The sequence below is a fragment of the Hydra vulgaris genome, chromosome 14, assembly GCF_038396675.1.
Source record: "Hydra vulgaris chromosome 14, alternate assembly HydraT2T_AEP".
NCBI lineage: Eukaryota > Metazoa > Cnidaria > Hydrozoa > Anthoathecata > Hydridae > Hydra > Hydra vulgaris.
In genome coordinates, this window is record NC_088933.1 from 40701424 (window position 1) to 40725429 (window position 24006).

At 26.7% G+C, this 24006-nt stretch overlaps 1 protein-coding gene across 1 annotated transcript in view; it reads left to right on the forward strand.

Moving 5' to 3' along the window:
* Positions 1 to 24006, forward strand: part of LOC100206806 (eukaryotic translation initiation factor 4E type 3) — a 28962-nt gene that overhangs the window by 2770 nt on the left and 2186 nt on the right. The window contains exons 3-7 of the mRNA XM_065818380.1: positions 15280 to 15371; positions 19586 to 19646; positions 19908 to 19974; positions 20128 to 20222; positions 22478 to 22538. Coding sequence (XP_065674452.1) covers positions 15280 to 15371; positions 19586 to 19646; positions 19908 to 19974; positions 20128 to 20222; positions 22478 to 22538 — 376 coding nt within the window. The remainder of the gene's footprint in view (positions 1 to 15279; positions 15372 to 19585; positions 19647 to 19907; positions 19975 to 20127; positions 20223 to 22477; positions 22539 to 24006) is intronic.

The window sequence follows — 24006 nt, forward strand, 5'->3', positions numbered from 1 at the left end:
ACTTGTTACTGCCTTCCATTCTGATTTATAAGTACCAAGAGCAACTCTTTGAATTCTATTAGTCAGATATGCTTCAAACCAGTTTACTAAAACTTCATTTTCACAATATGCTTTTAATTTTATTAAAAATCTTTTGTGTGCAACTGTATCAAATGCTTTGGAAAAGTCCAAAAAAGCTATATCAATTGAAAAACCACGTTCCAGAGACTGTAATTAAATCTAAAGACTCTAGTAAATTTGTGCAACAAACAAAGCCGTGATGCGAATCAGATATTAATTTATTTTCAACAAGATGCTCCATCAAAGCGTCTCTTATTATACTCTCCATTACTTTGCATACGACAGACGTTAATAAAACAGGACGATAGTTTGTTGCTTTCAATTTATCTCCTTTTTTAAATATAGGGATAATATTTGCACACTGCCATAATCTCGGAATTATGCCACTTGAGTAGGATTGATGGAAAATAATTGATAATGGAATTGAAATACTCCATTGTTAATTATTTTTAATTGACAATGAAGTATTTCAACTCCAAAATAAATAATTTTCTTTGGCTTTATGAACAATTTCATACTCATACTTTCTGATTGTTGATTTTACAGTTTTTTTTGTGACTTTATTGATATTTTTTATTCCCTTGATTGTCTCGAAATTTGGAATTCCTACACTTGATCTACAGTTTTATTTTCAACTTTATCAATGCTGCTAATTTTTTATTAAGCCAAGGTGCTCTTTTGATTTTATTTGTATTTGATTGCGGGATTTATAGAGTGCATGCTATATCATAACGTTGTAACTATTTATTGTAACACTCTTCTGCCTGCGTTAAGGTTTTCAAAGAGATTGTCCCAGTTGATTTTATCAAAGTAATTGTTCATATTACTGAAGTTCCCTTTATGATAATATATTTTTTAGCATATGATTGACTTACAATTTTATTTCATGGAGTAATATTATAGCAAAAAGTAAGAATTTGATGTCCATTAAGTCTATGTTGAAGTGGTGGGTGGTGTTTTTTTGAAATTGAAAATTCTTGAATTTCTTTCTGTTATTACCAGATCCAAAATATTTTTTTTTATTTATTATTTTCAAGATGAAACGTTGGTTTTATTTTGTTTTGGAACATATAGAATTTATCTAAGCCATCTATAAATATCTGTGCTATTTTATTTTTTCCAGTTACTTTGCCTACAGAATTGGTCCAATCGATTTGAGGGAAATTAAAATCCCCACATAAGAGAATACCACTTGCTTTTTTATTCAATATCATCTTGTTGGCTGCCATAATTGACCTCATTACATTTATGCAGTTGTTTATGTCATCTCCAGTACGATAAATACATCCGCATATAAGTCTTTCTTTACCAATGATTAAAGAACACCAAATCTGTTCAATTAGGTTACTTTGAGCTTTATTGGAAATTTTGAAAGAGTTTTAGTAATATATATACACACTCCACCACCTTTCCGAAGGCTCTATCATTTCTATATAAGCAATACCCAGGAGTATTAGTAATTGGTTTATCTGTCCACCATGTCTTGCATACCATAATTAAATGCAGTGAATTTCACTCAACCTCAATCAACAACTCATTTATTATTTATTATTTAACGACATAGCGTTTGTGTACCAGCATTTTAAATAACTTTCTGTTATCTTGTTTTTTTTTGTGATTCAATCATCAATTTTTTTGTGATTCGGTTTGCATGAAGATGTTTGAATTGATTTCTTGGTTTAAAAAAGTATTTGATGGCTTGTTTGAGCAGTTTTGGACTGATGTAGATGGTTTCATAATATCATTGATATTATTGTGTATCGATTGGTTTTGAGTGTGCAATATGGGCTTTTTACCATTCAACAAATGGGTGTATTGAACGGTCGTTGATTTCAATGGTCTTAGATACATCAATGCAACGGACCCTGTCACTGCAGATGATGAATCGAAGTGGGTTATCAAGGTAACCATGTTTTTCAAGATCGCTGTTTGCTGTTTCTCTTTCAATTTTAAGCTTATTAAACTCAGCTTGTTTCCCAATTGTTCGATCAGGTCTGATACAAACATCCTTGTGTTCAGTTTTGAAAAGATTGGATGCTACTGCTAATACCATATTTCTTGATTCTACACTTTCAAATTCCGTAATAATTGAGTTTGGGCTGTTTCTGGCATTAGAGCTGTTTGTTACATTGGTGGTTGAACTAACTTGATCTTTATTCTATGAGCCGATACAATTTTAGCATTAACTTTTAAACATGATATTATTTCTTTCACTTTTTCTTTAGTTATGGATTCATCTGCAATCTGGTCTGAGGTATCTGAAGGGAACATGCCTACAAATATAGTCTTTTTAGCTTTGTTTTCAGTTGCTTTAGCATTTGCAGATATTGCACTAACAAGCCTGTGTTAGCTTGGGATCCTGGCTTAGCTAAGGCTGCTGCAAAGTTGCTATGTTTTGAAATTTTACTATTAGTGTCATTTAAACAAACTTTTTTTTTTCAAGTATTTCAAGTTTCAATTTCAAATCATAGATTACAACTTCTTTATCAATGACAATTTGCTCCAGATTGTCAATCATCTCCACTAGCTCTGTTTTGACTTGATTAATTGCAAAAGCAATTGGTTATTTTACTTTCTTCTCTTGGTTCGATCCAAGAGCCATTTGATCTTGATATGAGGGCTACCACCCTTATCAGTGGATTAGCTCCTGGTCGTGAATTATTAAATTAATAGTTTACCTTATTACATAGGGACTAAAAAGTTTCAGTATGTGTTTTTTTTGTGTAGAATGATTAGAAATATTTAATAAATATACAATATTAAAAAAAAACTTTAATATGTTAATTTATTGCTGTTTTGTACAGTTTGTAACATTAAAAACATAAAATGCGTTTAAAATAAAGCAAATTAAATACATCGAATTATTCTAATTAATAAATTAGAATTGATGAAATTATTGTCATAAAACATTAAACTTAATATTTTGATAATAGTATGTGTTTGTAAACTTTAAAAAATGATAAACTTATTAGGTATTAAGTTCTTTCTAGATTTAATGCTTCTTGATCTAGCATACTATTAAAAGTATAAATATAATTTTTAATTGATTTTTTTATTTAAAAAGTTTTCAAGATAATGGTTTCATTCAATTTTTCCAATCAAACTGTTTTACAATAAAATAAAGTTAGGGGGGAAAAGTTGGTTTAATCGAATTGTATTTTCATAAGTATAAGTCCAAGTAGAAGCTTAAATATCAATTTTTTTTTTTTTTGAATGGATTTTAAAATAATTTCTTATTTTATATAATTTAGTTTTTATTTCACTGGTTTAATGTTTGCAATAAAATGTGTTTACATTTTATACCATTTATATTATTGAAACCAAAAAATAAAGGTTCTTTTACAAAAATATTTTAATCAAAATAATCTCAAATAGATTTCTTTTTAAAATTAATTACTGAAAAAATATTGTGTATTTATAGAAAAGATTTTATCTTGATATCACTATTGATTAATATAAAATAATTGTATTGTGTTTTTCATATTCTGTTTCAAACTTCTTGTTAAGATAATTTTTATATAAAAGTTTTTTATGCGTTAAAATCATATAAGATATAAATAAAAACATTGCTATGTCTAATTTTTACAAATATATCATTTTGAGCATATAAAGTATATTTATTAGTCAAGTTTAGTTACTTAACTTTATGTTGTTTTGATTTGCTTTATAGGTAATTTTAGTGTGATGTGCTTTATATATAAAGTAAATTATACTTTTTATTGGTGTTTTAATTTTTGTTTTACTATATTTACTAAATTTATATATAAAGAAATTAAAAGTATTACTTTCAACATGATTTTAAATTTCAAAAGAAACGAAATTATATAAAAACTTCAAAATTAATATTTTCAGTTTTTAGTTTAAAAATGTTATTTTCTAGCCAGAGAAATCTAAATAATAATTTTTTTTAATAAAATGATGATTATTTTTGAAGTTTTTATATAATTTATTTTCTTTTGAGACCCACCACAATGTACTTTTGAAAAAATATTTTTTTAATAATTATAGGGACCTGTCTGATGTTTAAGGGTCTTGAGCTACTCCTTAAAAATTTTTTTGAAAATTTTTAATTATAGTCTTATTTTATTATATAGAAAACATTTTGAGTGGTTGAGCAGACATTTTTTTTTAAAGTTGTTTTAAGAACCACCCATATATATATATATATATATATATATATATATATATATATATATATATATATATATATATATATATATATATATATATATATATATATATATATATATATATATATATATGATTTAAATGTTGACATCTTGTAAGAAAGTATATATATATAAACTAATTTAAAACATCAGATAATACGAATTCTCTCAATACTAAATAATTTATTTGAAATTTTCGCCGGATTATTGGCAACGGCATCATCAGCATATAATATAATTACAAAAATTGTGACCATTAAATAACAACAACAAATTTTTTTTTTTGAAAGAAAAAAAAGAAGCCATTATAAGGTCTCTCAGTACTAAATTATTTAGTATTGAGAGAATTCGTATCATCTGTTGTTTCAAATTAGTTTATATATATATACTCTCATACAAAATGTCAACATTTAAATCATTCATAACAGCTAAATACGGAGCTGAAATTTATACAATAACCAAAGAACTACAAGATTTGAAGAAGTCAGTAACTAAATCAAAAAATCGATTTATATTTTTACAAAAATGCGAAAAACATGAGTTAATAAGCAAGAAGTATTATTTTTCATTTTAGATTTGAACTTTTAGTTTGTATAAAAAATGATTCTAAAAGACGATACTTTAATCTTATTAATATTACTAAAAACCTCTTGAGAGATCTTAAAAATAAAATTGAAGACAAAGTCTCTAATCAAGTGATATTTATCACTGAAAAAGCTCGTTAAAATATGTTTATAAAATCTAAAGAACGGCTAATTAAAAAGTTTAAAATACTTCAAAGTGAATTCAATTACAATAAAAGTAATAAGTAATCAACGAAATACACTAAAAACGCGATTTTAAATCTTTGTGATACCAAGATACCTGAAAATCAAATCGATCTTTTGAATCTTGGTCCACACTTTGTACTTTCCTTGAGATCCATACCTTTCATGGACATTATTACAACAACTGAATTGTCTGCCTTAAAACTCGAATGTAATAAAGAAGTTGAAAAAGCGCAAGCCTTAAAGAAAAATGTACTGAAAGAACTTAAAATGGGCAAAAAAATTAATCATAATCTAACAAGAGATCAAAGAAAAGCATCTAAAGAAATTAATCAAGACAAGAAAATTGATATTTATCCATTTCATAAAGGAATATGATTCATAAGAATAGAACATTTTAAAGCAATTGAAAAAATTAGAGAACAGATTGGCCCAACAAAAATTATTAGTATTGATCCCACTCTAAGTTATGCAATTACAATAAATTCTTTCCTTTCGAAGCTTAACAAAAAGCAACGTTTTTCTAAAGATGAATATCATATATCCGAGTGATCCTGTTCCACCACGTTTGTATGGGATAATTAAAGCTCATAAACAAGACAAATCTTATCTGATGAGAATCGTTGTATCAACTATTGGCACACCTTGTTATGGAATTTCAAATTACTTGGTTAGAAGAATGCAACCGGTCTTAAATGAAAATCCTATTAGGTTAAAAAATTCAAAAGAATTTATTAACAAAATTAAGTTGTGGTTAATTGACAAAGATGAAATACAGGTATCCTTTGATATTGTGAACTTATGCCCATCAATACCATTAAAAGAAGCAACTTTGGTACTTTTAAATCAATTAAATAAAAGCGTTTCTCACAAAAACTCAACTAAGCTTACTTTAACTTAAACAAAACAACTAATTGAACTTTGTTTGTTTTGTTGTTATTTCTTGTGGAACGGTAAGATTCATGAGTTGGGGAATTTAGGCCCAATTGGATTGTCTTTTATTGTGTTTTGGATGAACCTTTTTTACAATACAATGAGGAAAAGGCAATAAAAATGGCAATGACAATGGTTCCTTTTATTGATATTAAATCCTTTCATAGATATGTAGGTGATAGCCACGCTAGGTTTTCTGACTTAAAGCAAAAGGAACAGTTCCAAACAATCCTTAATAGACAACATCCTTCTTTAAAATATACTATTGAAGTTGAAAACAAAATTAAGATACTTAACTTTTTGGATATAATTGTTATTAATAATACACATGGAAAATATGAGTTTAAGGTTTTCTGGAAAGATGCTATAACCAATATCCAAATCAAACCTCATTCTAATCACAATCCCAAAATTTTAAAAGCAATATTCAATGGATATATACACAGAGCATGCTTAATATGCAGTGAAACCCATTTTACAAGATGAGATCAAATTTTTAATTCAAGTGTTTACTGAAAATGGGTACGATGAAAAAATGCTTAAAGATATTTCTTATCATGTTCAAAAAAAATGTCTAGCAAATAAAAATGAAATTCTATCAAACTCTAATAACCTTCCTACAATTTCTTTACCATGGATGCCAATAATATCTCCCAGACTTAGAAACACTATTAACGTCTAGAAATAAATCAAAATTACCACGCAACAGCCAACCTGGAACCTATTTAATTAAGTTCAAATGCTCCAAAGTGTCGGTGAATTAAAACTTCAAATAAGAACACGGGTTCAATAATACCAAAAATTTTTGACTGAAGGCAAGTTAAACCAGGCTGCATTAGCTTTGCATAAAGTAAATTGCGATGAGGATATTGAATGGGATAGGGCAGAAATACCTAAAGTTGAGGATAAATAATTTGAAAGAAAAGTCCGTGAAGCCTTGGAGATACAAAAACATCAGTGTTCTCCAATGTACAGTGGTATGAGTTTGGATAATGGACAATATGTTAAAACAAATTTTTGGACTTCATTTTTTTCATACTTAAGTAAAAGAAGCCATTATAAAGGTGACGTCAAAATTGAAAAAAAATTTTTTGTTGTTATTTAACGGTCACAAATTTTGTAATTATATTATATGCTGATGATGTTGGTGCCTATAATTCGGCAAAAATTTCAAATAAATTATTTAGTATTGAGAGAATTCGTATTATCTGATGTTTTAAATTAGTTTATATATATATATATATATATATATATATATATATATATATATATATATATATATATATATATATATATATATATATATATATATATATATATAATTTATTACATTTATAGCTATGATGATATAAATAAAATCATAATGTAAATACTTTCTCACCTGAAATAAACCAATAGCATAAAACTGAAATGCAATTGACAGTTGTTGTACTGGTGAAATGTATTTATATTGTATGTATATAATAAAGTTCATGTCTCACATTTAAAAATGATATTTAGCTTTCTCAATTTGCTTTTTATATCTAACAATAAAACCGCAGCTTTCAATTATTTCAATTCACCTCCCCAAGGCCACACTATGTGCCGCTCTAATACAAAATAAGGAAATAGACTTTTAAATAATAATTAAATTTTAAAAAATCAGCTCAACATATTGAGCTGATTTTTTCACAAGACATTGAATTTTTGTTTATATCTAAATTTAAAAGAAAAATATCCTATTTTTATAAAAAAAAAGTTTTCTGTATTTTTTTTGGTTCATCCGGACTAATTTCTGACTAATCCGAAAAGTATAATTAACATCCCAAACTATATCATTAACATGATTCAATAATACACAATATCATTAAATATCTGCTATCATCTGATTGTAACAAAATCTGCTATCATCTGTGGCTATGAAGATAGCAGTTTTTTCAAAAATTCAATGCAGAACAGCTTATCAGTATAACAATTTAGTTCATGATTTATGAATGATTTGAATAAGTAGATTTTTCTAGATTAGTTAATTACTAGTTAAAGTTTATTAAATTATTTCTTAAAATTTTTTAAAAACAAAAAACAAAACCTTGAATTGTTATTATAAATTATATTGAGATTTCTTTACCAAAAAAAAGTTAACCAAAACAGTCTAATAAAAATACTCTAAACTATTAACAATAGCATAACATTCAAAAAAGCACCTAATAGAGGTACATATCCAATGTCACAAACAAATAATTAACTGTATCCCTAGTGTTTTCTGCCATGAAAGTTATACATGCATGACTTACTCGTGCAGGTTTGCTTTTTTTTGTTTCTGGCTTCAAAAGCACTCTCAGACAAAGAACCAATTGGAGGATACTTAAAATACCTAATAAAATAAGCTCCATGAACTATATGTACAGATTGTGACGTAGGTATGGTTTTTCTTAATGTGTTATTAGTAATGATTGCAAATAGATATTGAAATTTCTGATTGAAAATTTAAATATCCGGTCTTGTAGCCATGCTGTTCATATCAATGAGTAAGTCTCAAAACAACTTATTTATTCTGATTTAGGTGTTCTTTGTGTCACACTATAAATAATTTAAAAAATACATTTAGGATATACAACACCAACATAAATGTCAAACTTATAATTGTTTTGTGAACACAAAACATATTTTTGTAAAAACTATTTTTGTGTGTGTCTCTATATATATATATATATATATATATATATATATATATATATATATATATATATATATATATATATATATATATATATATATATATATATATATATATATATATATATATATACATATATATATATCATCAGTATACAAGGTAGATAAACAAGTCCATTTTTAGTAGTATGGTGTTATTTATACCACTATTTAGTATTTTAAAATCTCCAATGTTTGATTTACCACACAAATTTAATAAATCAATTATTAATGATATATAAAGATTTTTTATTTCAACTATTACACAAAAACTTATTATTTTAACTATTATGCAGAAACTTATTTGTTCATTATCTCAAAATGATGTTTTTGGATTTTATATATATATATATATATATATATATATATATATATATATATATATATATATATATATATATATATATATATATATATATATATATATATATATATATATATATATATATATATATATATATATATATATATATATATATATAGATATATATAGATATATATATAGATATATATATAGATATATATATATATATATATATATATATATATATATATATATATATATATATATATATATATATATATATATATATATATAGAATATATATATAGAATATATATATAGAATATATTTTATAATTTATAATATGTATATTTTTTATAATTTAATTTTCATAGCTTATTTAACAATGATAATAACAACCTGATATATAAAACATTATAGTCACTAGAAATATTTACTTTATTGATTTTTGATGTTTTATATTTAGTTAGAAACAACTTTTCTTTTTCAGCAAATTTTTATTAAATAAAAAGCCAGACTTTCAAAAATTTTAAAACTCACTGTGTAACCAGTGTAAAGTGATAAAAAGGTGGACTACAAAAATATAGCACATGCAAATACATTTTTTACTTGTAAAAATATGCCTTAAAAATGCCTTGTGAAAATGCCTTGGAGGAAAATCATCAAACAAAAGTTTGCTGAGATTAAAAGTAACCATTTTAAAACATTAGATGATGCTTCACTTAGAAGTTATAACTTAAAGACTAGGAACAAATGTACCGCTCTGCATCCAGTTTTGTTTTTTATACTTATTAATTAATCAGTTTTTAATAAAACCCACTACAATGAATTGATTTTATACCATGTTACTACAGAGGTACCAGAGTATTATTTCACTTCTAAAAAGTCTATTTATCACAGAAAATTTATAATAAATAAAAAACTAGCTACCTCTGTAGTTACATGGTCTATTCAATCAATCTTCACGGACACACAAAAACTATGATCCAAAGATTTTTTTCTTTTCTTGGTTTTTAATTTATTAAATGTATCATTTATTTGATAATATGCAAAAAAATTGAGGAAATTTGGAAATCATTGTATGTAATATAAAGATTTAGTGCTTCAAAGGACCAGGTAGGATTCAAACACAGAACTTTTTACTTGTGAGGCAAGCTCTTCAACACTACACCACTACCACGTAAATTGAACCAATCACCTAAAAAAAGGTGTATTAAAAAAATTGTTACAAAGCAAAAACCAAAAGTTTATCATGGTACCCTAATCTCCCCTACTTACTTACTCTTTTTTCAAAAAAACTATAAATTAGAGTTAGGTCTCAGTATTGACTAGGTTATTGGGTTTGGGCAGGTTCAATCTAGATAAGAAAGATATTACTTTTTTCAACAACAAAAAAAAGTTTACATTATTATTTTTTTTTTTTTATTTATTTTGGATTGAAGTCTGTTTTTTAAAATAATATATTAGGACAGTGACAATTTAAATTTTTTTTTTAGTCAAATTTATTTATCAGTTTTGTAAGAAATGGGACTTAGGGATTAATGATGGTTATGCCATAGTTAAGAATGCTAGCAGCTTAAATTCAAAAATAGTCAAAAACATTTAATTTTAAAAATTCATCAGCCTTGAGTATTTTTACTCAGTGCAGTATAAAAATTGTTAATATAGCATCGAGACTACAATCAGGGTTGTCAGATGGCATTATAGAATACCATTTTGACATTATTTTTGATAAGTTTAGGCTCGTGGCATTAAATGGCATTTAAACCAAAATTTGTAAAAGTTGTAAATAAATGCAAAAAATTCTAAAAATACCTTTAAAACATTTCTTTTTTTTTTTTCTTGTTTATTTAACCATAAAAAAAATTACCTTTGGGCTGTCGCGATATTATGTACTCTAATATATTTTTTATGTTTGAGGAAATAACTTAAGAAATTGCAGAAATCATTCACATAAGGTTAGTCTAAACTATTTATTGAAATATATATATATATATATATATATATATATATATATATATATATATATATATATATATATATATATATATATATATATATATTTAGCTTGCACCTTAATGTGATAAAATAACACTGGATTTTAAAATTTTTGAATATAAAATATTTTCACGGGTCAAGACCCTTGAACATTTAATTGGTCCCTAATATTAAAAAAAAAAATTTATATAAGTATGTCTTATTGGTTCTCAAATATAGCAAAATTATATAAAATTTTCAAATATAATCATCATTTAAATAAAAAAAATGATTTTAGATTTTACTGCCTATATCCTCCCTAGTTCTACCTTTTCTCAAGTCACATAAATTAAGAAAAAACAAAGAAACAGAATTTCAACAAAAATACTTGAGTCAGTGGTGCGGTTCAAATCCTACCTTGCCAGGGGGGCTAAAAAAAATTTTAAATATATTTTTACATTTTGTTTTAAATTTTTTGGAAAAAGTGGGCACAAGGTTCCCTGTTCCCCCATTGTTGCAATTCCTATCATATAATTTCTAATTATTTCTAGATAACATTTTTTTCGAACTTTCTAATTAAAAAAAATTGTTAAAAAGACTATTGAATCTTTCAAGATTCCATAAAAATTTGAAATAAAATATGAAAATATAACTTTAATTATTTGGCATTTCTCAGGGCAGAATGGCATATTTTTTTATAACATCTTTTTGCATTTTGTAGAAAGTTCTGGCAACCCTAGCTACAATTAACCTTAATAATTTCAGTTTCCAAACTTGAAATTATGTTAAATTACATCAGTTGATATTTTCAACCACCCTCCAAGTATTTTAAAATATTTACTAATTTTTTTAAATTTGCTTATTTAAATTTTCTGGCAAAGTAATTTTTCAAAACTTTGCTTCTATTTACAAAAAAGTGTTAATGAAATATTTAACAACAATTTTTAATTTTTCTGAGTATAAATAAAAATGTTAAAACTAATAGAAGCAATAAAAACACAGTTTATCTCTCTATTAGTAAAAATTTTGTTGCCAAAATAGGATCTAATATCTTTCTGAAACTTAGCCTACATTTTTTTAATTTTATAATAGAATAAGTTTTAAAAACCCCTATTTAACTGTGGGTTATTTTAAGTTATTTTTAAAAAAATGCATCGGTTTTGTTAATTTACTAAAACATGTCTAAATTCATCAAGTCATTTTAGAAACACCATAAGTCATTTTTAAACGAAAATGACCCAAGCACGATATCATGTTATCTGAAGGTTGATAGTAAATTATCGGGGCCCTGACTAAAAATAAGGCTTTCTTCAAACCTGGCCCCGGCTAAACAATAAGATTTAGCAGGGGTTGATAGCCGCAGCTAGAAAAAAATTTATAATACTTTATATATTATAATTTTATGCTAACATTTACTATTTATCAAATACTGGCATATATTTATATATTTTCAAACTCTAATTTACTTCCAACAAGATTGCAAGCAACCACTATTAAGTTATGAGTTACTTTAAAACAGAGAATAAGTAAAAATACTAGGAAATGGTTAACTGAAGACTTGAAAAGTTGTTAATTGTTTATAAAAGAAAAACATGAAGATGGCTAATAGTTATAAGGTTTTTTTGATGTGCAAGGAAAAAAACTGGATTAATAAAAGTTTTTATAGCATGAAGGAAGTTTTTATATCATGAAAGGATAGATACAGTAAAAGGATGCAACTTGTTGAAGTAGAAGCAAGAATGAGTTTTGGTTTATTGTAATAGAGATTATAGCTTGTTTGAGCATTGACCATGATTGTATATGTAGGAAAAAGAAAGAAACGCAACCTTACAACAATGGGAGAGTAGCTCAAGCTTGGCAGATAAAGCAGGTCTAATTTATTATTATTATTATTATTATTTTATGTTAATTCACTATTATTATTTTATGTTAATTATTTTATGTTAATTCACCTCCCCAAGACTAAAAATACCACTACAAATGAGGAGGCTACTTAATTGTGGCTATAACCCTCTCTCAACTATATAACTCCAAAACACAAACCTTGACAACTAAGGCCGCTGCGCAGAGAAATAAGTTGAGTGCAGTACTACCAGGGACATAGTGGGGATCAAACTCGGTACCTCTCGCTTATGACTCGAGCACTCTACCACTACACCACGATCCCATTACATTTCCAATGTGCTTTTAGACTTTGTCTGAGAGTAAGAGGGTTGTTATTTATCAATATAGGAATACCAACATTATTGCAATTTTTTTTTGCAGTAAGTAAATGAGTTTTGTTGTCTAACAAAAATAATTGCAGACTTACAGTCCAGAATTTAAATCCATAAGCCACAGCAAGCCTTAGGCTCTTACAGAGGAGAGATCAGATTAAAAATCAGGGGCTTGTTCTAAGCAATCAAAAAGTGAGACTTTAATAACTTTAAGTAAAACTTTATAACTTTTGTCAAGACAAGAGTTATAAAGTTGAGTCAACAACAAAAAGAGCCACTTTAGATGTTAAATTTTCATGAAGATTGATATTGTAGATAAGAAACAATACAGGAGCAAAGGTTTAAGTGTACCACAAGATAACCCTTAAAGTTACTTGAATTAAAAAAGAGTCTCGCCCTTCAAGAATAACTTTATTACTGCAGTTAGTAAGTAATAATTTAATTATCTCAAAACCTTTATATAAAGAAACTAAAAACAGGGTTAAGACTAATCGAATCGATGTATACAAAAACGTTTTAAGTCATAAAAACTATTTTTTCAGGGAACGAGAAAAAACTTATCAAATCCAAAATTGTTACTTTAATAAATTCAAAAAAAAATCTGGGTGCTTTATGACATCTTTAAATATTAGATTTGTTAAAATATATATCAAAATTTGTGATATATATATGTGTTATACATAGTTAAAGTTGTCTGACTTAAAAATAGTTTTTATGACTTAATACGTTTTTGTATACATCGATTCAATCATAGGATAGTTAGAGTGGTCAAAGTGTTTTGAAGAGTTTTGAAAAATTGGAACCACTTATTTAGCACTTTTTTTAAATTAAATATTATATAATTAATGAGATTAAATGTTAGGCTTACTTTAGTTAATGACATTGTTTAAGACTAACCAAAAGTCTCTAGAACCTAACATCTGATATAAGATACAAGATTTAGTAAACTGAGAATAACAGAGCTTATCATCAGACAGGATCTTTTTATATTGGCTTTTTGGAATAATAAAAAGGCGTTTGTTCTTGTAAAAAAGATGAAATAAATTATTAATAAAGCAACTGCTTAAGATGGTGAAAAATATGGAGTAGAATGAGGTATGACTTATAATTGAAGAGTCGGAATAAAAGTTTCCAAACTATCAGGTCAGAAGGAATAAAAGCTACTGAGATGCGCTTTGTGCATACATATTATAGATATAAACATATATGTTTGCTATTTATTTAGATGCTAACATACAATATCCTTTCATAATTGTATAAACTTTAGTATTTATATGGTGTAGTATTTGCCGAAAGAGAAGATGATGATGATGATGATGATGATGATGATGATGATGATGATGATGATGATGATGATGATGATGATGATGATGATGATGATGATGATGATGATCATAATGATGTTTATATATGCATATAAATGCAAAATGTAACACAGGGTGGCCACTGGTCATGGAAATCATGGAAATGCCTCAGAATTTTATTTGGTCATGGAAAAAGTCATGGAATTCGTAAATTTCCATTGAAAGTATTGGAAAATTCATGGAACTTTTTAAAATTATCTTTAAAAAGTATAAAAGTACTGATTATTTTACTCTAGTGATTATTCATAAAATTATCTTTAAAAAGTAAAAGACAAGTACTGAATATTTTACTCTAGTGATTAATCATAAAAGTTTATGATCAGTCATGGAAAAGTCATGGAATCTCATTTTCAAATTTGAGTGGCCACCCTGTAACATGAATTTTGAATAAAGAAATATACTTTAGGATGTATGTTTATGCAGCCCCGGTCACAAACCCGGCTATATTTTATCAAACCTGGCCCCGGTCATATATCAATCCTGGTTGTTTACTACTTACTTGATTCATGTTAATTGATACGTGTTTATTTAAGAAATCATAGAAGTTAGACCTTTCCTTTTTAGTCTTATAAAGTTTTGACTGGAAAGTCTGACATGCATGTAAATAACATGGTTCTGTGTTTCTGAAATAACCGGTTCAATTGTGTTTTCTAGAACAAAAATTGTTGTTTTTTATTTACTACTATTTGCTATTTTCTATTTTTACTTTTCAATTGTTTAATGTTTGTTAAATTGTTAAATGTTTTATTTCTTTGTAGTTTATAATTATTTGTAGTTTTTGTTTGTTTACATTAGGGTTTTTGGAGTGTCTATAATCATATACCGCCTGTAGGTAGCATTGGATGGGGAAGCTACCATCTGATGAGAGATGAAAGACGACCTATATGGTAAATGTTTAAATTTTTGTTTATTTAAATTCCTTTTAATAAATTAATTTTAGTATAGCTTTGTAAGTTGTATAATTGTAATTATAATTTATTTAATTTATTTAATTTTTTATGAGTTTTCTGTTTTGTTTGTTGTTGTTTTTTTTACTCAACAATTTTTTTGCATATATGCATCTTTTTTTATTCCTTGCATTCATTTTCAGTTTTATTTTTTTTACACAAACTAAATTTGTTATTTGCAAAGTCAGGTTTTTTAAACATATCATGCACTTTTTTCTATAATATGTATCTTTTTCATATATTTTTGTTTTATATAGTTTTTATCTTTTTTCCATGTAGTTTGTATCTCTTTTTGTGCTTTATCTTTTTTGCATAGTGTACTTTTTTTATTTTTTTTATTTTTGTAATTCACCTCCCCAAGGCGAAGAAGGCCACTACAGATGAGGAGGCTACTTGTGGTTATAACCCTTTTCCAACTCTATAACTCAGAAACACGAACCTTGACGAACAAGGCCGCTGCGCGGAGATACAAGTTGAGTGCGGTACTACAAGGGATGTGGTGGGAATCGAACTCAGGACCTCTCACTTATGAAGCGAGCGCTCTACCACTACACTACTACTGCTTCTATATATATACATAACCTTTGTATTTTTGTTAAAATAACCATTCAAATAACTTTCAGATTTTTATATTATTTTTTAATTTCTTAAACTTATATTTGTTATCTGAGTATTAAGCATACAGCTCTTTTGTTACTTATGCTTTCATTTTGTGACTGTCACATATACAGGTCTGTAGAATGTACTTTTTGGTGTTGGAGCAATAAAATATCAGCAACTCTTGTATTTTTATAAGTTTGTATTAGTAAGAAATGGGCTTCTAGGGCCTTCAAAAAATGTGATAGTTTTGCATGGTTAATAACATGGGTAATATTGCTTTAATGGTGATTTAGGTGAGTTTTTGTTTTTAATCCAGGATAATTCTGTAGGAGACTAAAAGTTACCACTTCAATATCTGACAGCATGATACGTTGTTTGGCTGTCAAGAACATACAGATTTCAAATTCTTAACTACCTCCTAGTTTGAATTTTCCCCACGCAGTTCAAAGACGCCTTGCCAAAAACTTAAATCTTCTGTTGTACCGTGCTGCAAAACACAAAATAAATGTTTTTTGGCCATCGAATCCATTCTTCAATCCGCAATATGTTACTTTTTTTGTTTAACAATTATGATATGGGGTGTGATCTCTGTCAATGATTTTGCTGGTTTATGCTTTTTGCAACAAAGTTAGACTGTCAATTCCACAAATTATTTGGAAGTTTTAAAGAACATTGTGCCTGATTGGTTTTAAATTAAAAAGATTTATGGTTTCATGCAACTTCTACATGCAACAACAAAGCAACTTGCCATCAGACAAAATTTCTCAAGACAAGCTCTGAGAAAATCCAAATAATATTCTTTCTCTGTGGCTATGCTATTCACATAATTTAAATCTTATCATAAGCTATTTATAAAAATTGAGAGCAGGATTTTCCAGGTAGAATCCAACTTCATTAGTAGGTTTCATAAAATAATGCTTGAAAATTGTGAATCTCTTAATGCTGCAATGCTGCAAAGAATAGTGGCAGTTCTAAAACTTCAAGGGTATAACAATTACAAGTACCAAATCAAACTTATACTGTGACTTTTATATTCTTTTTTGTTCATTTATAGTTGTTTTTTGAATTCAAATATTTTCTAGTAATAAATGCAAGTGAACAACATTTCTCAATTAATATTGGGTGGTTAGATCTTTTTGGTTATAGGTGTATAAAAAAAAATATCAGTATCAGCGCAGAAAATAACAGCCAATCAACAGTCAATGACCACCTGAAATAAGTAAAATTGCTATTTTGACCTCCCAAATGAATTCTTGCCAGTCATGGTTGACTGATTGGAAAAAAAATTAGAGCTTTTAAATCAAGATTTGACAAAAAATCTGAATATTATTTTGAAAATGCATATGGGCAATTCCACGGTGGAAAATAAAAAAGTAGTCAAATTTTACGCTCTTTTTTGTCAAATTTTAGCAAATAAATGTTGATGTAGACCCATGAAAGTTTATTTAAAATATACCTTTAGTACTAAAATTAATTTATTTAAGCATTTTTATGCTTCCAAGAGTTACAGTTTTTCTCTTTGTCGCATGATAAAAAAGTTAGATTTATTAAAAAAAAAAGTAAAGTTAACAAATTGTAAAATGTTATTTTAACCATGAATTTATTTGCATAATCGTAATTAATTTAGCATGAAAATGGAGCTAACGTGTTCAAATTGTTGTTGGTCAGATTTTATATTGTATAAAATATATATTTCAAGAAAATAACAAAAAAACTTTTGCAATTTTCATTGTAACGTAAGTTAACAATAACATGCGGTAGTGGTGTAGTGGTAAAGCGCTCGCTTCATAAGCGGGAGGTTCGGAGTTTGATCCCCACCACGTCCCTGGTAGTACCGCGCTTAATTTGTTTCTCCACGCAGCGGCCTTGTTTGTCAAGGTTCGTGTTTCGGAGTCATAGAGTTGAGAGAGGGTTATAACCACTATTAAGTAGCCTCCTCATCTGTAGTGGCTTTATCGGCCTTGAGGAGGTGAATAACAAAAAAAAAAACATAATAAAGTTTTGTTTTTTCTAAAATTTAGTTAAAAAACTTAAGTTTTTTTATAATATATGCGAAAGAATATTAAATGTTACATTTTTGCATTTAAAGTTTTGACTAAGGATGCTTAGTTAAAGCACATTTTAATTTTAAGTTTGTGTAACATAAGTTAAAACTACATGCATTTACTAAAGTTCTGGCACTTTTTCGTTAAGAAAATAAATTATGTCATTAAGTAAACATTTCGTTGTGTTGGTTAGGAGAATTTAGAAAAAAAAAGTTGTGTTTTTTTTTAAATCTTAATTAAAATTATTTATATTATTGTTATTTATATTAAGAATTATATAAATATTTTCATTTAGACATAAATAAAAAATAAAAAATTTATTTGCTATTCTCCAAATATAAAAAAAAATCAGTTAGAACCTTTTTTAATTTTGTTTTAGTAAAGCAAATCCTTTGTAAATACAATTAAGAGAGGTCCTCCATAAAGCATGTCACCCTAAATTTGTCAATTCTTAACCCCTTCCCTCCTGTCACAAATGATCACATACCCCTCTCCCTCCTAAACTGTGATAGCAGTTTTTACATCAAAAATATTTTAAAGGGTTTAAATGTAAATACTTTGCAGCATTTTAAAAATGCAATCTAATGAAAATAAGGCAATACGCATAAATGTAAAAAGTATAAGTAAAAACTTCGACAAACCAAAGATTTTCTTATTTAAATGACTCAAATAAGTATTAATAAAGTTGTAACACTAAAACGATTTTTTAAAGTTGCTCTTGGTCTTGCGGAAAATTGTTTTCGATTTGATAACATTCACAAATGTTATGAAAAATCACTCAGGATTATATGTGTATATATATGTGTGTGTATATATATATGTGTGTGTGTATATATAGTAAAACCTCGTTTTATGCAACATTAGTAATTTTTATAGTAGTGTTTCATTAAACAATTGTCTTCTTAGTATTAAGTATTCAGTTTAAATATTATCTGCAAACGAGAGTTAATAGCATTATTACTAACTAATTAATACCCCATTCATACTGACGATAAAACACAGCAGCTAGTTGTTATTTATTAACTTCGGAGATTGAAGTCCTTATTTTTTATTGTTATATGAAATTATTGTATGTAATTAAGAACATAATCATAACTGTACATTGTATTTTTTTTCCTTTTAACCTTTTTAATTACTTTGCTGGTAGCAATAAAAATTTTATTTTATTTAAAGTATCAATTGCCCATTTGCACTTTTTAAAAAAGCATTGGTTTTATTTAAAATTATTATCATCAAAATAATACACATTCATTGATTTTCAAACATTGACTTATTTTTGTATTTATTAAGTTCATCAAGAACTATTACAAAGATAAAAACTTAAACTAACAAGCAAAAAATTTCACCATCCAAAAAAAGCAATTGACCATTAATTCCTTGTGTTGGATGGTCAAATTGGTTGCTAGGCTGCAATTTCTTAATTTCCACGCTGATTGGTGTACAATTTTAAAAACTTTTTTTTGTATAGATTTCTTGTATAATCTTATTTGTACATTTTTATTATAACAGGGAAGATCCTGAAAATGTTAAAGGCGGTTATTGGAAGATGAGATGTCCAAAAAATAAGACGGTAAGTTTTTCGTACTGCTTTTATTCATTATTTTGTTAATTATATAATTCATATTGTTGTCATCAGACACTGTGATTATCCTAGAGCTATTTATTATGCTATGCATGTTTAGTTTTTTTATTATCATTATTTTTAAACTGTGCTTTTATTTTTATATATTATAAATCTGTTTTATAAGACATCTTATGTATGTATGATGTATTTTTTTATATTATAAATACGTAAAGTTTTTTTTTTTTTTTTTTCATGTCATGTAAGTAGGCATTAGCATGGAAAGATCTTATTCTTGCATTAATTGGAGAGCAATTTACAGACTATGTTGGAAAAGGTAATTTTGTTATATATATATAAATTGTTTGCATTTGGTTTCTAAATAGAACTAGAAAGTATATCTTTTTTACTGGTATTATAAAATTTATTGGTATTATAAAATTACATACATTATAAAAGTATTTTAAAAATTTTTACAAATATTTTTTAGATGATTGCATTGTTGGTGCAAGTGTAAGCGTTCGTGATCGTGATGATATCCTACAAATATGGAATGATAATAGCAGTGCTGTTGGTTCTGCAAAGGTTCCTTTTTAACTTTTTATTTTCTTTTTTTATTTTAGCAAATGTGGTAGTGTAAGACTGCTTCCTATGTATGCAAGATGTATTGTGTTTATTTTAAGGTTTAAAAATGTTTTTTTTAAACATAAAAATAAACTATTTTAATGTTTAAAAAAAACGAGCTATTTGATTATTTATTTTTGTTAAAAATAAATAATCAAATAGCTCGAAAGATTGTTCATGTATATTATTATTTGATTATTCTTATCATTTATTTACAGTATAAACCAAACAAAAATTTTAATACATACTTTATTTTTCTGTTGTTCTTCTCATGTTTTCTGTCAATTACTTTCTTTTTTCTTTATTTTTTTCTTTATTATTAGTAACTGATTTGGAGAAATCAGTTACCAATCAAATTTCTATGGATAGGTTCATAATCTTTATAATGTCTTATTTTATTATATAGCGCAATATTTATTTTGCACTTTTTAATGAACTATATTTGGCTTTCATATTTTTAGCACCCAAACTCAATAACCAGTTATATTGGACAAATTTTTGCTATTCAATATCCTGACATTTTGTCTCAAATAAGCGATTATTTAGGAAAGTTTTCTGTCTGTTTATTTTTATAATACTTATTTCCTGAAAAACAATTTAGTGTTTTTATATAAACAAAAAAGCATGAACAAACAACATAAATTTTATAGATATAGACTAAGATAATAATTTTTACTAGTGCACATACATCAGATGATATAGGATAGGCATAGTGAGTGTGCATACATCAAATGATATAGGATAGGCGCAGTGAGAGTATGTACATTGACTGATATAAGGAATTGGGTAGTGAGTGTACATACATTGGCTGATATATTCTGCGGCCGTGGCGCAGTGGTTAGAGCGCTTGCCTTATAAGCAGGAGATCCAGGTTCGAAACGAGCTCTGGATAAATTTTCGCGTCACGGTAAGGAAGGAGGCGTGAACTTCCCGGTTAAATGCACTTCCGCGGTGCTCTGTGACAAGACCATTAGGACTTCTTGGGGCACCTAAAAAAAAATACATATAAAAATATAGGGATAGATTTAAGTTTTAATTTGGGAAGGCATCCTTTAAATCAAAAGAAAATAATGAACCAATCAGAAATTTATTATTATAATATTTCTTTATCTAGTTTTTGCATAGGATAAGTTTTAGCCATGCTAATAATTACAAGAACTGGTGTTTAAAGATATGGTTTTAAGTTATATGTATGTTTTTGATAACTGTCCTTTTTTTTTTATTTAAGTTTTTGAAAAGTATTAGTTTGGAGGAATAATTTGTTTCTATCAAATGCAAACATGTCGCTTAGTAAACTAAGATTTACAAAAACTTTTAGTAAAATATATTAGAGAGATGAATCGAAAGACCTGGAAAAAGGGGTGTCTAACAAAGAGGTTGTCCTAAAGTATGGTATCTAGAAGGACACCATATTAACCTGGGTTAAGAGGAAAAATAAATAATTTATACAGATGAAACTGTTTACTGGTAATTTTGAATGCATAGGCAATATTCATGTAGTTAGTCACAAAAAAAGTCAGCAATTACAAATTGATTGCATCATACCAAAAGAAAAAATTAAAATTATAAGCATTGAAAGAGTTGAAGAATAAAGAATCTAATTGGTTATTTTCATAATTTCAAAAGAATGGTCACATCTATTTTATAAAATTATTTTAAATTTAAATGTAAACAGATTAAGCACTTGCGTCAACAATAAATTTTTTGACTAGGTAATCCAAGTTAAAATTCAGTTTTTCCGTTCCTATTTTTAAGAATAGCATAGGCTTTAAAACCATTTCTTGAAAATAATCCTCTGTGACAAATGTCATTGAGAAATGACACCCAAATCCCCATGAAAAAAAATTTAAATGCTGATGAATTTGGACTATTTTGCCATAAATAACATAATTTTTAAATAGTGAGAAATTGTAAATATCTTAGTAATTTGGAATTAACAACTAGATCTTATTATCTATAGCAAAAGTTTAATCATATTTAAAGCTTGATTTTACAGATAGCAAAATAAATAATAAGTTTTATTTTTATTTAATTATGTAGCATGTGGTAAACATGTCTAGGATATCTAAATAAAATCAAAGACCATAAATTTTTCTCTGAGTTTCATAACTATTACAGCATATCGTGGTTTTCATGAACAGTTATATTATTAACTATATTTTAACTTTTTTGTGTGTGGAATTTCATTTCTTACTTATTTTATTAAACGTTTTTAGGTACTCACAAGACTCGCAGAAATTGCGCCAGGATTTGATACAACAGGAGCTTTTTACAAAGGTTTTTTAAGAATTTTGTTTTTAAGTTAAAGTTTGGATGTATGTTTAAAAAATTAAACTACCTTTTAAAGTTGATAAAATCAAAATATATCTGGTTTTTATGTTTTAGAAGGCTTTGAAGGTTTTGAAAGGCTTTTTTTTTAAATAAACCAAATAGTTCTGCATGAAGATACACTGGTTATATAAAATATGTGTAGCATACAATGCAAATTATTGTATATGTATCACTATATACAGGGTGCTAGCCAAGAATATATTTTTTTCAGCGTTTTTTTGACATTGGAAATAATTATTGTTATTAATTTCCAAAATATTGAGAGTTTTTATTAATATTGTCCTATTACTCCAAAAAAAAAATAAAGGTCATTAAATTTTGCGAATTCTGCGTTATACGCGGTGCCATTGAACTAGCTAACACCCTGATATAAAGTTTTGTATTTGTATTTAGTATATTTATATGCAACGTGTGATCTATAGTATTATATAATAATATAAAACAGAAGAAAATGGTTCTAGTTACAGTAAAAAAACGCATTTTTACAGTTACAGTAAAAGAAAGCTTTTTTACAGAGCATTTACAATAAAATAATGATTTTTGGCTGTTGAAAAAAGAGCTAATAGCTTAAGCAGCTGCACTATTCAGCACGTATAGTATTTTATTAGAGAAAAAGATGCAACCTTATGGCGATCGGATTGTGGCTTAAACTTAGCACCTAGAGCAGGTTCAACAACATTTACTATGTATTTTTGAACTTCTCCATTAGAAAAACCACCCCAAATATGGCAACATTGTTTCATACAAGGACAAATAAGAAATAAAATTTAAAAAGGCAGAAAATAGAATCAGGAGGAAAAAACTGTCAACCACAATAAAAAGAGACAACCTCAGCAGATGCTAGTTACACAAATTGATTGTATACAGTGGCGAGCAAAATAATAGGTGTGAATAATAAATTTCACTTAAATTGACATTTTACAGTATATTTTATTAAGTGACATCTAGGAACTGATTGCTACACAAACTATGCTTATTTTATTATAACAGAGAGCAGTATATTTCCAATTTCTTACAAATTTATGAGGGGAATACCCTATTTATATATTTAACCTACAAATTTGGTGGAGCAAAATAATAGGTGTGTGTTTATTTTAACCTGTTTGCTGTAGGATTAAAAACATTTTATTATTTTTATTTGTTGTTGATACAAAGGTAAAGTCAATATTTATGCAACTTATATAAAATAATAACATATCATATTTGTATTGAATTAGAATTAGATATAAAATGGGGCGAGGAAAACATTGCACAGCGATAGAAAGAAAACTTATTAGAAATTTAAGAAAACAAGGAAAAACTTACAAGGAAATTTCAGTTACGATGGGATGTTCTCAAAATAAAGTTATAAATGCCTTAAAACTAGAAAAATCACGTGAGAATAGAGGAAGACCACGCAAAACGTGTCAGCGTA